We start from the raw sequence: 17795 nt of genomic DNA on the forward strand, positions 1-17795 counted from the left end.
CATCACACTATATTGATTTTTATAACTGTGGTGAGTATCCTACAAGACAAAAAATAGCAGATGCTTCATATGACAAGATTACTTTCACAGGGTGCCGCCATTCTGAGATCTTTCATATTAGAATACAAAAATACAACAATGGAAGACACATTCTGACGGAGAGATCTTGTATTGTAGCAACTAGGGCAACTCTTCAGAGAAAAATGCACAAAATCAGAAAAGAAAAGCATTGTTGACCTATTATTTATGTTGATGATGAGACCTGGCTAAATCAAAATAGTGCCAGAAAGTGCATCCATGATCCCAATGTCGTGGCCTCCCCATGTAAGATACGGAAAAACTGGTAGAGGCCAATCTCGGGGAAGATCATTTTGGATTCCGTAGAAATGTAGGAACACAAGAGGCAATACCGACCCTATGACTTATCTTAGAAGATAAGTTGAGGAAAGGCAAACCTACATTTATAGCATTTGTAGACTTAGAGAAAGGTTTTGATCATGTTTTTTGGAATACTCTCTTTCAAATTCTGAAGGTGGTGTGTAAAATACAGGGAGCGAAAGGCTATTGACAATTCGTACAGAAACCAGATGGTAGTTATGAGTCAAGGGGCATGAAAGGGAGGCAGTGGTTGAGAAGAGAGTGTGACAGGGATCCCCGGTGTTATTAAATCTCTATATTGAGCAAGCAGTAAAGGAAACAAGGGAGAATTTAGAGTAGGAATTAAAATCCAGCGAGAAGAAATAAAAGCCTTGAAGTTTCTGTCAGAGACGGCAAAGGACGTGGAAGAGCAGTTGAACGGAATGGACAGTATGTTGAAAGGAGTATACAAAATCAACATCAACAAAAACAAAACAAGGACGATGGAATGTAGTCGAATTAAATCAGGTGATGCTGAGGGAATTAAATTAGTAAATGAGACACTTAAAGTAGTAGATGAGCTCTGCTATTTGGGCAGCAAAATAACTGCTGATGGTCGAAATAGAGAGGATATAAAATATAGATTGGCAATGGCAAGAAAAGCTTTTCTGAAAGAGGAAGTTGTTAATGTCAAGTATAACTTTAAGTGTCAGGAAGTCTTTTCTGAAAGTATTTGTATGGAGTGTAGCCACATATCAAAGTGAAACATGGGTGGTAAACAGTGTAGACAAGAAGAACATAGAAGCTTTTGAAACATAGTGCTACAGAAAAATGCTGAAGATTAGATGGGTATTTCATGTAACTAATGAGGAGATACTGAATAGCATTGGGGAGAAGAGGTATTTGTGCCACAACTTGACTAGAAGAAAGGATTGGTTGATAGGACATGTTCTGAGGCATCAAGGGATGACCAATTTAGTATTAGAGGGAAGTGTGGGTGGTAAAAATAGTAGAGGGAGACAGAGAGATGAATACACTAAGCAGATTCAGAGGGATGTAGGGCGCAGTAGTTACTTGGAGATGAAGAGGCTTGCACAGGATAGAATAGCATGGAGAGCTGCATCAAACCAGTCTTTGGACTTAAGACCACAACAACAACAGAATAGGTTAAAACTAACATGCAAAGCAGAGTAATGCTTTAATGGTCAAAGAATTGAAACTGAAAGAGATTCATAATTTAACAGATGGGCAGTAACAATATATCTGGCTGTAATATACCTTTGAAATCAATGAGAATACTGTGTTGTTTCAGAGCCATAATAAATTGTTAATAAGTCATTACCTGCTTCTGGATATAAAATCTTTATTTCAGTGTGCTATCTGCTGATTTTAAATAGCATTTCAAATTGAGCACCTTGTAATGAAATGTGCCAGACAGCATTGTCTGTGGTATAGTTTGCCAGATTTGGCTCAACCTACAGGAACAGAAGACTTCCGGCTTGTGGTAACTGAGGTGTGCAGAAAAGGTGGAGGGAGGACCTTTGACACTTGTCCCATGAGCCACTACTTCCGCTGCTCCCTAGTGTAATGACTTTGTCATTCATGTGATGTTGAACCCTAATTTTCTCACTTCCTTTTTGAAAATACTCTGACCATTTCCTTATAACAAATGTCCAGGCAAGATCTCTCTTACCATTTTATTAACTGGCGCATCATTTGATACTGATATTGCAAGTTAGCAGCTGAAGTATTTATTATGGAATGGCTATTTCAGTCATGAGATCTTTAGCTACATATCTACTGCTCTGTGTAGCCTTACAAACAGTTGCTATATGACGTGTGGAATGTGTGACTGTGCACTTCCTCTATATAGTAAAGGAGACAGACCAACAGGTTCGGTAAGAGCAGTATAATGAGGCAAGATTGACATTGCCTCCTCATTGTAAGAACTGTGATAATCTGCTGCCCTCTGAAAAGTGAAAAAAGATTGAGGGGAGAGAAAATGTACGTCCTCTTTCTGCAAGTATCAAAACTACTGGAATAAATATTTTAAGGTACAGTATGGTACAAATTGCAGGGAACAATTCTCATACGTCAAAGGCTCAATAATAACAGAAGACAGTAAAACACTACCCGCTCAGATAGCCGATTGCATTAGAGTGCTCGCTTTGGAACATGGGTAGGCGCACTAGTCCCAGATCAAATCGGCTCTCCAGATTAATGATGGGGACTGGAGAGCTGGCCAGTCTGGGTGTGTTTTTTAGGTGTTTTTCCATATCCACCTAGGTGAATATTGGGCTATCTCCTCAGATACACAATGTGCAAACATTTTGTACCACGTCACATTTTATAATGCAGAGGAGCTGGCTGTAGCTTTAAAAAATCCCTTTGGGAGTGATGATCCCATAATAATAATAGTTTATATATGATTAAAGTGGGTGGTCTGCAAAAATAGATGAAGTACGATACCAATCCAGAGCCAACATTGGCTCGGTAAAGGATGCGTGATAGGAACAAAAGAAGAAAGGCTTAAAACACTAAAAAGTATACTTCCAAATCTGCAGCAGATGTTTGCAAAATATTGTGTATTTATTCCTCTTTGTCATTAGTATTTATTATATATAAGGATTTAAAACTGCAATTGTCTTGTTACTTTGAAGGGGACTTCATTGTTGCAATGGATGAGTAAATTTTGGGATTGATTTTACCATAAGGGATGCATGGGAGGAATAAAATTTGGGTGTACTTTCGGATAAAAGAAAGTATTCTGACCTGTGTATGTTTTTACTGTTTTTGCTAGAATATAAGTTATAAAGCGAATTATTGCTTTGTTTCAGGACAGGCTCAGACCACATCCGTGAGAAGGATGGGGTGTGGGCAGCTCTTGCCTGGCTTTCAGTTATCGCAAATTTAAAAAAATCAGTAGAAGAGATTCTAAAAGATCACTGGGCAACATATGGACGAAACTATTTTACTCGGTAAACTTCTTTTATTATAATAATGATGTAATAAGTAAGTTGGTTGGCCTGGTTTAGTTTTATAATGTCAGCTCAATGTTCATTTTGATAAAGCAGAAATGCTTTAGCTGTAGTTGAATTTTGCACTGCTAGAATTAATTAGTGAGACATGCCAGTTTACTTCATTATTTTGATATTTGTAGACAAGTTAGGAAATTACATTGCTATTTGTGGTGATGCCTGCTTTGATACATGCACAACTGCAAGATACAATGTTTAATTTATTTTTCACTTGTTGGTGTAGTGTTTAGTGTTATTGTGACTAATAGTGCAGTTTCAGTTTAAAAAATTCTTCATTCTTAGGCTAAAAAAGAAAGAAAGAAAGAAAAATATTACCTGGAACTAGAAGTGAGAGCAAATTTCATCTCTCTCAATTTCACAGCAGTTGCATTATGCTTTAAGAAGCCAGGGTTTTCGAGCTGTGTGCTGGCCATTGTCACAAGTGCTCTACCAGTGTAAGGTTTGGACATGCTTACGTTCCACAGTAGAGCATGATGATGGAATACTGTGTGTACAGCATTGGTGTAATCGCTAAGAACATGTGAATGGTAAGATTTCTATGAAACAAATCTCAGCCACAAGGTGAGCTGCACACCAATGAGGTGGCTGCTATTGATACAAAACAATTGGTAGTGGACAATCCCTAGGAATCCTGCTGCCAGTAAAAGACAATCCTTGAGGCTCCTGCTGTATTCTCGTTGTATTAAGGTTGCCCAGGCCTTGCGCTGATCATTATTTCTCATGCATTTTGTGGACTCAATATGGGTCATAATAACTGAAAAAACTACCAGGAACTAGGGATGTAGGCTGTAATGAAGCTGTAACACCCCACGTATCGAGAATTCAACAGCAGAACCCTCTTGGTGAAAAATCTGTTACAAAAAGTGGTACAACACATATTTTGTGTAGTAGTTCTTACATTGTCAAAGAGAAGAGATTTGCAAAATTACCTGAGGGACCGATGACCGTCGCAGTCTGGTCCCTTTAATCCCACAAACCAACCAACCAACCAAAATTACCTGTCTTCTACACACCAAGGACTGGTAAGAACTCTAAAATCTATGAAGTATGTTTATAATGGAATGCCTCTTGGGTTTTCTATAACTTACAATAAAACCTGCAACCTTAAGAGAAAGAGAGGTAGGTGTTCCAGGCACAACACCTGCTGTCAGTAAGAAATAATAAACCATGTTGCAACACCGCACAGGGAATTTTCTTTGATATTTATAAGTGATTGGAACATTTCTAGATTGTTGGCAGTAGTAATTTTAAATCTCACTTAAACTTTGAAAGGTTCATACTAACCCCAGCAGTTGCTGCTTTCACTGGTATCACAAGAAATATCTTGGAGTTAGTGGTGAACTGTTGCCTGATTTAGACATTAAAATCAAAGTATCTCAATAGGCACTATCAGTATGAACACAGAAGGTTTCACTCCTCACTTTACATTATGCTTGATTATGTATTAACCGTCCGATAGTTACATTTTTTGTTTTTGAGGAGGCTGTCTTCAATACTACATGCTGGTGTAAGATATGTAGACAGTACCACAAATGGTATTTCCTTGTCCAAAGTATATAATATCCAACAAAAGGAAGCCTGTGCCTTGCCTTTAATTTGTAGATGTCTTTTCTGTTTTGAGCCCCTCTGCCATCACTCTTACAAAAATTTATCAGTGACTGCTGACAGTGAAGTTAGAGAAGTTTACGGAGAACACAGGTTGTAACTTTTGACTCAGGAATAGGTGTGTTTATTTTAATAAAAGTGTTTTAAGCTTTCCTGAATGAATGCCGTTTGAACAATTCTAAAAATTCAGTGACATATCAGGGATTTAATTGCAGTGATAAACTGACTTGACTACAATGTTTAAAAGCAACAGCTCTGACTGCGATCAGTATTCTTGAGTGCCACATTGTATGAGACAAAGGGATTGCTGGTCAGTAGTTTTCAGTATGCAACTTTTAAAGAAGATTCATTTTACAGCGCAGAATTACATGCTCTGAATGAACGCATTGGTGGATAAAATTATTGAAACTTTTGCTCTGATTCCTGAAATGGGAGTGTGTGCCTAAAAATCATCTTCATGTGGGAGAATGACTGGCTGGAGATGGCAAACAAAGTGTTTTCCTCTGAACCTACCTTTTTCAGCTGTTTTGATGAATGGGGTTTTCCTTATACTTTTATGCCTGATGAAACATGACCATCTCCTCTAACAAGAGGATAAAATGGCAGGTTGTTCTTATAGTGTTACTGACTAAGCAGTTCAGTTCATATTTTAACTGAATGTCTTATACAGGGTAATTTTTTTTCACCATGTACGAACTATAGGGATTGATTGATAAGAGGATATGGAACATAAAAGTCTAATGAACTTATGTCCAGAAATGCATGGTTTCCATGCTAGAGACCATTTATTCCATTATACATTGTCACAGAGACTGTGGTCTAATACACACTGTTCCATGCAGCCACAGTTACAGTGTGTGTAGAACATGGTTTCCATGTGCCTAAATGCATGTGTGTATGCGCTATAGCATGTTCTGCCTCACACATTCACATTGGCCAGGCTGCATCCGAACAGTTCAAAGGGAGCATGAACATGCTGCTCCAGTGTCTCCACATCTGGAATGGGCTCTGCATACACAATACTTTTGAGATAGCCCCGTAACCAGAAATCACATGAATTGAGATCTGGTGAATGAACAGGCCATGCAACTGGACCCGCTTGTCTGATCTATTGACCAGGGATCCATCGGCCAGGGAAGACAAGATTGAGATGCATCTGGACATTAATGGCGAAGTGGGCTGTAGCACCATCATATAGCACGCTTATAGACCTTCGAATCATCAGTGGCACTTTTTCCAGCAAGAGAGGCAAAAGTCACCTGCAAGAAACACAGATAGTTCCAGCCTGTTAGGCAACTTGAAAGGAGGACTGCTCCCAAAATAGGGTTACCAATTATGCTGGCCCACACATCCTGGCTGCACCGATGCTGATGATTCTCTGTCACCATATCATAGGGGTTCTCCATATTATCCCATAGATGACTGTTATGTTATGAAAGTTGAAGATACCACTCCATGTAACGGTGGCCTGATTTGTGAATAGGATGGTTGACACAAACCCCAGAATCATGGTTACCTGGTTAAGAAACCAGTGACAAGCACTCCCGATGTGTAAAGTCTGTCGCTAGTAAGCCCTGCTTACACTGTAAGTAGTAAGGGTAGTAACGATTGTCGTGGAGAATGTTCCACACGGTCATCTGTCTTACACTTTTCTGGTGGACCAACTGCCTGATACTGACACTGTGGTTGCCTTCAACAGTGTTAATCATGTTTTCCTCCAAGTCTGGTGTCTTAGCATTTCAGGTAAGTCCTTCATGATTTCCTGTTTCCTGAAATGACCCACTCTCAGACAAACAGCGAAACACTGTTGTAAACATTGAATGCTGCAGTTGTGGTCGGTATGGATAGGTCTCATGATACAACCTTGCTGCCTGCTGCTCGTTGCCATTTGCCTTTCCATAAGTAAACACCATGTCGGCCAGCTCTTGGTTCAAATACGCAACTATCATGTACAATGCTTTTTCACATCCACTACAAGGTGAGGTGAACCACCAAGGTAACTGAATCGGACTCAATATTACCAATTCCTATGGCAGGAGAGGGTGCTAGGATGTGACGTATGAGGAACAGTACCACCCTCTAGAAGGAAACCATGCATACTGTAACTGTGGCTGCATGGTACAGCGTGTATTAGACCACAGTCTCTGTAACAAAGTGACTCAATAAATGGTCTCTAGCATGAAAACCATGCATTTCCAGAAATAAGTTCATTAGAACTTTTTTGTTCTGTGTCCTCTCATCAATCAGCCCTAGAGTTTGTACACAGTGGAAAAAGTCATCCTGTATTTAGACAAAATAGCAACCGCAGGTTTTTCGAAGGAATGTGACCTTAATTTAAAGTGAGGATGTGCAACAGAATTGTAAAAGCCTTTTTTAGGTCTGGTGTTCTTAAATTGATGGGGATAGGATGTTAACATGTTTGCTGGGGGTCTGCCTCATTTAGTTTTTTTTTTAAGTGCTGTGCCAGCCACATTTATGTGACACATTACTTTAGTTTTTTTAGATAATGTGTATTTTCAACATGATTTTAACACAATTTTTATGATGTGAATGAAATTATTATAGTTTTAATTTAATTAGGTTGTGTGTGTGTGTGTGTGTGTGTGTGTGTGTGTGTGTGTGTGTGTGTGTGTGTGTGTGTGTGTCAATCAGTCTTCATTACTTTTTATGTTAAATTATTTGTAGGTATGATTATGAAAACTGTGAAAGTGATCCTTGCAACAAAATGATGGCAGAATTAGAAGCCCTGGTTACATCTGGAGCCTTCAAGGGCAAAGAACTTTCCTCCAATGGAAGGAAATATGTTGTCAAACTTGGTGACAATTTTCAGTTCACTGATTTGATTGATGGGAGTGTTGCAACAAAACAGGTAATAAAAAGTTGTGTAAACATAACTATATATCTCTCTTTAGCTTTAAAAATGTGTGCTTGCCAGTTTCAATCACTGGCTTTCAAACGTAACCTTACCATTTTTATCCTTCTTTGAATTTCATACAGTTCTCTCAATTACATTTACATAGTGACTTCAGCATTTGTAATGTTTCTAAGATAAGCTGAAATGTTCCAACCCATATTTTATTTTTTGTGACCGAGTAGGAAGAGTTAAGCACTGCCACTATTTATTCCTGTATTTTTGTATGTCAGTAAAACACAGGGTAAGAAACTGTAGAAAATAGTGATGTGTTGGATTACTTGCAGCTGCAGACATAACCAAAGAGATATGCTGTAAGAAAACTGTCAGCTAGAAGTAAAAGTGATGGAGGAACATCAGTGCACAGATACTTTATCACATTACATTACATCAGAATATTCATCCTCTAAGAAGACAGTAACAGTACTTGGTATTCTGCACAATTTATTTGCAGTCACAGCTACACAAGTCCTTTACAAGATGACTGATTCCAACACATGCGGCCATAATCAAACCTGTATTCATCATGAAATGATCAATCTAAGTGACAGCATGACTGAAATCCTTGGGCAGTCACCACCTTTCTCATTCAAAAAATATTTTTCCACTTTTGATTAACCAATTGCAGATGATGATCCAGGACCATTTCACACACTGATGAACTGAAATAATTCAAATATGCTATTACTAGATTTAGAAATTGATGAGGGCTCTGGTATCTGATTATGGGTTGTCATATGTGTGGACAGTAGGCAGGAACTAAGCTGCTCATGGATCAAACATTGCTGTTTAGTAAAGTTTTTATTCAGTCATGGTTTCTGATTTGATTCAGGGTGGTGAACACTTTATACTGAGGTGACAAAATTCGTGGGATAGCGCTATGCACATATACAGATGGCGATAGTATCACTTACACAAGTTGCATTGGTGAAGCTGTCATTTGTACTCAAGTGACTCGTGTGAAAAGGTTTCCAACATGGATGGCTGTGCAACGGTAATTAACAGACTCTGAACACAGAATGGTTAGTAGGAGCTAGACACATGGACATTCCATTTCAGAAATTGTTAGGATATTAAATATTCAGAGATCCCAAGTGTCAAGAGTGTGCCGAGAATCCCAAATTTCAGGCATTACCTCTCACCATGGACAACACAGTGGCCGGTGGCCTTTACTTAACAACTGAGAGCAGCGGCATTTACATAGAGTTGTTAGTGCTAACAGATGAGCAACACTGTGTGAAATATCTGCAGAAATTAGTGTGGGACGTACGATTAATGTATCCATTAGGACAGTGCAGAAAAAAATGTGGTGTTAATGGACTATGACTGCAGACGACCAACATGAGTGCCTTTTCTAACAGCACAGCATCGCCTGCAATGCCTCTCCTTGGCTTGTGATCATATCCGTTGGACGCTAGATGACTGGAAAATCGTGTTCTGGTCAGATGAGTCCCAATTTCAATGGTAAGAGCAGATGGTAGGGTTTGAGTGTGACATGAACTCCATGAAGCCATGGACCCGGGTTTTCAACAAGGGACTGTGCAGACTGGTGGTAATTCCATAATAGTGTGGGCTGTGTTTACATGGAATGAACTTGGTCCTCTGGTGCAACTGAACTGGTCATTGGCTGGAAATGGTTATGTACGGCTACTTGGAGACCATTTGCAGCCATTGACGGACTTTGTTTCCAGACAAAGATGTCATGTCACGGGGCCACAATTGGTGTGGAGAACGTTCTGGACAATTCAAGTGAATGATTTGGCCACCCAGAGTGCCCAACATGAATCCCATCAAACATTTATGTGGCATATTAGAAAGGTCAGTTTATGCATAAAATCCTGCATCAACAACACTTTCGCAATTAAGGACTGTCTAATGGTTAGGTGACCACTGGTGATAAGTGGGAAATCTGGGTTCGAGTCTTGGTCCAGCACAGATTTTCTTTGTTGTCATTCCATTATATACCTGATGGTTGCCCATATTCACAATTACGAATACATTTCACGTATTTCATAACGGCTGTAGTCATTACAGGAATGTTCCTTTGGACATGCATGCATGTCCAAAGGAGCATTGCATTGAAATTCAGAATAACACAGGCACTTCAGTACCATACTTCTCAGTGATGGTGCATGTTTGTGCTTCCACTCAGCTGAACGGCACTTTGTTTCAGGATTGTGAAACAGCATCCATTGTCGTTGTTGAAATTAAAGTGCTACTCAAGCTGTCATTGCGTATCAGTATCACCTAGCAAAATGCCTCACACATAGCCATGAGGTCATAGGGCAGTATTCATGGCATCTGCCTGGAGGACACTTCCCACATTTTCAGGTCATGATGCAGGACTGTGCACAGATCCCACAAAATACTTTTCACACTCAATCTGTGATCTTCCAAAACAATAGTTTTGACTCATGTGACCATGTTACCAGACCAGTTGCTGTGAAGGCAAAATTGTTTTCTTCTTTGAATTTTCACACCCATGAATGCACATCCATGACACTGTCACCACACATCTATCTCAACTGGCCATGAATTTCAACTGGTATCACACCTTGCAAGTGGAGGAAATGAATGATTACTCACTGTTCTTGTAATGGAAAAATCATTTGTGCTATTAAAGTCACTCCTCACTCACAGCCTAGAATCATATTTGCAGTACAGTGCTGCCATCCGTGTCTTTCACACACAAGAAGTGTCCATGTCGTTTAAGCAAAATTGAAGGTTTCATTCTGCTTCTGGTTTTGAGAAAGAAAGTCAGGGACCTCAAAAGTTGAACACACCTGGTAGTGCATGCTCAGTAACTGAGTTCCTTCCTAAGTTGGTCAATTATTCTGTGTCCATTCATGTCTTGACCTGTTTAGTAGTAACCATTGCTATATAAAAAAGAAGCCATGTAGTAAACTTTTAATTATATAGGACTTATATATTATATATATAATTATAGGTTTTATTACTTGTGGTCCCAGCAAAATTGAACCTCCTGAAGGTAAGTGTTGGTCAGACCTTCTGTCCCTTTGTAATTTTAACACTTTTCTCAACTGAAGTATCACTTATTTTACCTCTATAAATACTTCATATATGTGAAAAATGCCAAGTTGAACTGTGGTCCATATTCCTTATTAAATTTTAAGTTTCTCTGTTATTGGAGGAAACCATGATTGCACCAAAAGGACTATTGCCTAGTGAAGCACATTGGTATCCAAATCAACCTCCCACTTGATTACAGATTTACATTTATTCCAAACAGTTAGAAGTTTGCTTTGAACTGGCACTACTCTTTACTGCTGAAATAATGTTGCTGCTACTGTTCTGAAGATTATGAACTTGACACTCAACTGAAAGGTTCTTAGCTATGATTTTATCTGCTTAAACTGTTATGTTAAATGACGAGTTACATTAGTATTCACGTGAAAAGAAAGAACATTTGTCTGACAATGTAGCATCATTTATTTGTGAATGATTAGATGTATAGTTTTTAAAAGTTTGCCACATTACGTGCCTGAAGATGAAAAATTATTGTAAAAATAAAAGAACACTGACTGGAGATGATAAGAGAGAATAAATACTTTTTGTTCTTTACAGTAAGAGGTGTCTGAGTGGAATATTTGCTTTTCCAAAACTTAACCAGTTTTTCCCCAGAATAGTCTTTGCTTGTTTTCTACTTTAGTAGGCTTTCAACAGATAATTGTTTCTGTTGAGACGCAGCAGCTTTTTCTCACCAGTGAACAAAGTTTCTTTAATTTAAAGTTTTTCTTAACGGTTATCTTTCTTTTCACATCCAGTGTGATAATTGCAAAATTTGGAGAAGAGTAATTTCGAATCTGTTGCAACCAAGCTCTGGGAAGCATACTGCAGAGCCCTTTTATGAACCATATGACCAATTCTTGACAATGGTACAGATAGAACTGACTAGTACTTGAAGTAGAAGTAGGATTGAAATAGCTCTATTTGCATTTTACAGGAAGATTCTCGGTTTAATCGAAATGTGTTGACAGGTTATGTTTTTCTGATCATTGTAGTATGGAAACTGCAACCAATACTACATGGCAGGTGTTCGTGAGCATAAACAAATGACTTTGACCACCTGAGAGGTGTGGGGCGATGCCGGGGGATCAAGCCCCACCTCCTTCCGACAGGGCACCCAGCCTATACCTGTGTTCTTTGTTTCTGCGAAAGCAGAACTGACATGTGGTTGTAGGAATTGCTGATCCATTCTGGTATTGTGAGAGGCATACACAAAATCTGCAATGGATCAAGATCAGTGTTTTTAGTCATTTTAGAATAAGAAAAGAAAATGAGCTATGCACAGAGCGAAGAAAAGCCAAGTGTAAAAAGCAATTGATAGTGGCTACCGTACAGTTGCTTGGCAAGGTTGACAGCATTGTAAATGAAGTTGTTTAGGCGCAACCTCTACCGTTACCTTGTGCAACAATCGCTCAAATGTTCCAAATCTAAAATTACCACATTAAAGTGGTGTAATTTTTCAGAATACAACATGCAGCTATGAGCATTTCATTGTTCTATTGTGGTATGTCCCACAGCTGAGTCCTGCACTGCCATACACAACTTGTACCCACTCATTGTTTGACGTGGCTCCAGAGCATAACTTACAGGAGTACGCTGATAAGTCACTGTGTTCATGCAGAGGTGTGCTGTTTATTTTGGAGACACATTCCTACACACATTATCTTTCCTGTTTGGCTTTTCCAGATGCTGTGCTATACCATTAATCACAAACTGATTACTGTTTCGATGTTTACATTGAGAAAATAAAGAAATTTCAAACCATCCCTCATGAAATTGTTCATCTGGATGCAGTTAACTATGAAACAACATTTGTTATACATAAATTTGCATTTTGAGGCAGAATATGCGTTGTGTTTGTATTTATAGCTAATGTGAATTTTCGGGTCTCTAGTAATTATGAATATGTGATAACTTTCACAAATAAGTTATTAATATTAGCCAAGTTTTCCTTCCACCGAAATATAATGTATTGTGTGTTGATGTCTCCATAGGGAATCCGTGTTCTTTTCGAGGATGGGTCACGTATAGTGTATCGTCTTAGTGGTACTGGCAGTAGTGGTGCTACTGTCAGAGTGTATATTGAGAGCTATGAGCCACAAGCGTACACAGAAGAGCCTCAGGTAAGTAATATATTTACTATACTTGTAAATTATTGTAATTTCTTCTTATTAGATATTTTCTGGCTTTGTGTATACCATATTATGGAATTAAAGAAAGATGATTTATTTTTTAAATGAATCTGTCATGATTTCATGAGGCACAGAGAAAAAGTGAAATATACATCATATTTTACCTATATTTGTATCTCAGAATACAATTATTGGACTTTAATTCATAAATAAAAGGAGATTGGTGATTTGAGTAATTTTTCTGTCATTCATGAAAAACCGATTTTACTTCCAATTTATTCACATAAAACACATATACAGTTCTTGAGACTAATTAGACCTGTACCTTAAATTATGAATTATTTTGTCAACAGTTTCTACAGAGCTGTGTTCTTAGCATTCATTTTTGGAAAATGGTAAAAAAATATCGTTGGAATGATATTTGAGGTGATTGTGAATGTGGTAGTAACAGATTTCTTTGCAACACTATCAAACATGTAAATAAAGAGCAGTGAACCACAAAAAAACTTCATTGCAAAAAATATTAAGAGTTCTTGAGTTCAAACAGCTAAATGACCAAAACAATACAATTCTTTTTTACAGTGGGAGAAACAGACGTTACAAAAATTGATTTTTGTCTGGCTGTTGACTAGTTAGGAAATATGTGTTAGTTGTGATCTGACTGATATATATGCCACATAACATGATAACAACTTGCATGAGAACTTAACAATGAGGCTTCAGCCGTGAAACTAGTTGTGACTTAATAAATAAAGTGTGGTAGTGGAAGAGTTGTTTCCTAAAACATTAGTTACAGGCACATAACATGTTTTCCAGAACTATGTGGATTATTATGAAGTATCTTTAGTTACATTATTATGCAGCTGCAGGTTTTAATTAATGTTACATTTGTGGTTGACATAAATGGGTTTGATCATACAAATAGTAAACCAATTTTGCCTGATAAAAGCATGAAAAAGGACTACATTGAGGATACATACATTGTAAGTCAATTATTAAGTGGTATTAGAGGCAAGGGATTGCACAGTAGAGCAGAATATATTTCCTAGTTTTCATGGTGTCCTCTGTTATTAATTTTGCTTCGTGAGGAGCTTTCAGATTTGTCGACAACCCACTCATCTATACAGATTTCTTCAAACTTCTAAGTTTCACTAAATTTGATATCTCAGTTTTAAGAGGGCTATGATGTTCAATCATTGCAGTATCACAAACCCTGATGTGAAATAATTTATGCATAAGAATGAATATTAATTTGAAAAGTGATGCACAAATCTATCATGTTGGATGAATACACGAGTATATAAATGACTAAGACTTGCAGGTCACAGTTGGTAGTGAATGCAGGAACTAGGGCAGCTCGATTATATGCCACGAACATACTGCATTCTCGTCTGAAAGTAAGGTGGTGCTATTTTGCATCGGGGTAATGCTCATCCACACAATACATGTCTCTATGACCTGTCGTCGCCTGTGGATTTTGAGGTACTAACATGGCCGGTAAGATCTGTCCCTGATAGAATGTGTGGGACCATCTCAGGTATCAACTCTATCCCAGTGGCAGTACCCAATGTGAGCCAGATTGCTTTAGGAAAGGATACAATGGTTTTATGACCCTCTTCCCAGCTGAGTTGGTGCATATATCCAGCGATAGATGGTGCAACATCATACTGATAAATAAGTTTATACTATCAAGTTACTCATACATTTGACTCGATTTTGTAATCACTTAAATAACATCACATACCCTCTCAACCTGTGAAGTTTCATTTCAATACCTTCTCCCCTTCAGGGTGCAGTGTATGTACCAGCTTTTTATGTTAAATCATCATTCTGAAGATTCTGAGAAATGAATACAAAGTAATGGTTTTCCAAATGCTTCTCTCCATGACTTCTTGAAGTTCAGCACTTCAACAGCTATCCATTTACCATCTTCACATTTTCCTTCATGAATGTTTAATGGAATTTTTTCCCAGGTGTAATTGGTACACAGATGCAGTTACTTTTAAGGGTTCAAAACAATCCCCATGGGCAGTGTCCTATGTTGTCAGTGGTCCCCTTAAGAAGGCTCAAATCTTAGCTGCTTTAGTGATGAGATGTTTTGATGGCACAAGATCCTTTGCATACCAGTTCCTCTGGTTTTTTTGGGGAACTAGTGCCAACAGTGAGGTGTTACAGAGAGCCCCTAGATCAATTGGAAATCAATGAGGGGAAGGTATTGTCATGTCTTTAGTCTAGTAATAAGATTCACTGATTAGTTACATTGAGATCCCAGGTTAAATTACCACACAAGACATTCCTTTTATGTAATGACATAGTACGGGCTCCACATAGCCTCATTATGCCAAATGAGAAGTTGCATGAATATCCAAGTACCGAAGCTGACACACCAGCTGCCGATACAGCAACAAATTGAAAGGCATTTACCCTATGAGATTTTGAGTAACCTAAGAAAACCCAAAACTGATGGCCAGACAGTGATTTTACCCTTCTCCTGTTACACCATATCATATCCTACCTCAGCTTTACAGTTGTGATTTGAAGATGCTGTGCATTTTCTGTGTTGCAAGTAGACTCATTTTGCATCTCACTTCATTTTTGTTGGATTAGCCTAATTCAAAATTAAGACACATAGTTGATACTTTACATAAAGGCCAATTCGCAGAACTGCATTCCATCACTAGTCAAGACTTCTAATATTGAGCTACCAAAATGAAGCATGTTTCCACAGGCTTCCAAATATCCAGCTCTCTGTTACTGGTTTAAGTGTGATAGTATCAAATAACTGCAAACTGATCTGTGTGCCATAAGAACAGATCCGAACACTACACAGAATGCATGGCAGTAGGTGCAGTGGGAGGCATTTTATATGAGAAAGTTTCTGTTGGTAGCCACTGTTGCTAAGTATCTAGATCAAATTATTGCTTTCAAAACAATTCGTTTTGTTTCTGAATTAGTTGTACCAACATAATGCCATGACTATGAAAGGATGAAAAGCTCCAAATGCAAAATATGCACTATGCTAGCTGATACATACTGAGTCTCACTGAAACCCACTGCACAATCATTAAACTGGATCCATGGAAATATTGCTGTTCAGTGGTGTGACTGGAGCATCTGGAGGATCACCGTGGAAATCTTTCCACCAGTTCTATTAATTGCACATTGCTTAACATGTTTAGTACGACAAGCATTCTGATGATTCGCTGCTGTGTCTCATTACAATAACAAGATACTTGGAAATAATATAAATAAAATCATTTCATTTCACCATCAGAATACAGAAGTTACAGCTCAGTCTAGTGAAAATTTTTTTGCTTACAATGGCATCTCAGTGAAACACGAATACTGGAAAAGCGTTACAGTAATTTCTTCCCTTTATTGTTGCCAAAATGTTATTCAAAACATGATTTGTATTCAAGAATGTGACAGTCACTTCGGTTAGGCTTGCACGGTTGTCCTCTGTGTAGTATTTCTGTTGGCCTCAGTCATAACCAAATTAATCATCTTATTGTAAAATACATTGCAAACAGAGTGATTCGAAGCATCTTGTTGTATGCAAAGTTTTCTTTTATTATAATATCTGTTTCACATGTCTACCACTAACATCATACAGTACCCAAGTGACCACAGATTGACATCTGCACCCAAACCTGGAGGTTTCTATCATTACTATCACAATCAGTGCCACTGACATCGTGGTTGTCAACAACTGTATTTTAACATACACCTCAGTGTTCAGAATCATCTATTTCAAACCACGAGTCTTTCAACAATGTCGGTGAAAATGTTGTGAAATGTTTCACTTTTGGTGTGAGAATTGTGTGAATTAATGCTGTTCACAACAATACTGAACAAGCAGTCAACTTTTCAGTTTTAAAGTATATTTTGCCAAAAAAGGAAAAAAAGCAGTAACGAGTTACTGAACCCATTTTCCTGCACATCCACACCAGCATAAACACAAATATATGTACAGGATAGCAAGAAAATGATAACAAGTAGAACTGTAAAAATCTAAAGCTCTAGCAAGACTCCACTGTTCTCACCATGTATTGAGATCACTTCTAAATGCAACATGTCATATGTTTCAAGCCACATATGGCCTTCCCTCCAGTTGTATTAAAAATAAGACATCCTTTCTTAAAGGGGATCATAGGGCCAGTTCTGTCCTTACGGTAGTCAACAAAAATTTTTTAATAAAAGTTTAGATTGTATGTCTTCTATGAGCGACAGTGGACCAGAATCCACTCAGTCTTAATATCCTCAGTGTAGTCATTTTAAAAGCATTGCTGCTGTTGCCTTATAATAGTTTCTTATTTTGATTTCAGGTTGTCCTCAAGCCACTTATCTCACTCGCTTTGGAGTTGGCTCGATTGCAAGAATTTACTGGACGTGACAAACCTACAGTTATTACATAATTGAAAATTATTTGTTGAAGTTGTTTTTATCAGTGATGTATGTTTGCATGGAATGTCTGTACAGTAATAAATATCGTGTATGCCGTTATCATAAAATACTGTGTTATAATCATTTTCTTCCTGTCTGGTACCACAGCCTTAGATTTGTTGAAGGGCATTGTAATGGTTCCACCTTGGTTGTTGCTTACACGTGTTCAATTTAGTTTCACTTAGTTGGTCAATTTTGACCATTTTCAGAACTACCATTTCTGCAGTTAAATAGTGTGATATACAGTATTGTGACATGTTGCCCACAAATTGCGAATTGCGC

At 38.1% G+C, this 17795-nt stretch overlaps 1 protein-coding gene across 1 annotated transcript in view; it reads left to right on the plus strand.

Annotated features, from left to right (window-relative positions):
• LOC124721525 (phosphoglucomutase) overlaps nt 1-17581 on the plus strand; it is a 39527-nt gene extending 21946 nt beyond the window's left edge. The window contains exons 8-11 of the mRNA XM_047246543.1: nt 3195-3335; nt 7686-7869; nt 12933-13061; nt 17396-17581. Of these exons, the coding sequence (XP_047102499.1) occupies nt 3195-3335; nt 7686-7869; nt 12933-13061; nt 17396-17485 (544 nt within the window). The 3' untranslated portion in view covers nt 17486-17581. The remainder of the gene's footprint in view (nt 1-3194; nt 3336-7685; nt 7870-12932; nt 13062-17395) is intronic.
• Nucleotides 17582-17795: the final 214 nt, after the last annotated feature.

This window comes from Schistocerca piceifrons, chromosome X, assembly GCF_021461385.2.
Source record: "Schistocerca piceifrons isolate TAMUIC-IGC-003096 chromosome X, iqSchPice1.1, whole genome shotgun sequence".
NCBI classification, from domain to species: Eukaryota; Metazoa; Arthropoda; class Insecta; order Orthoptera; family Acrididae; genus Schistocerca; species Schistocerca piceifrons.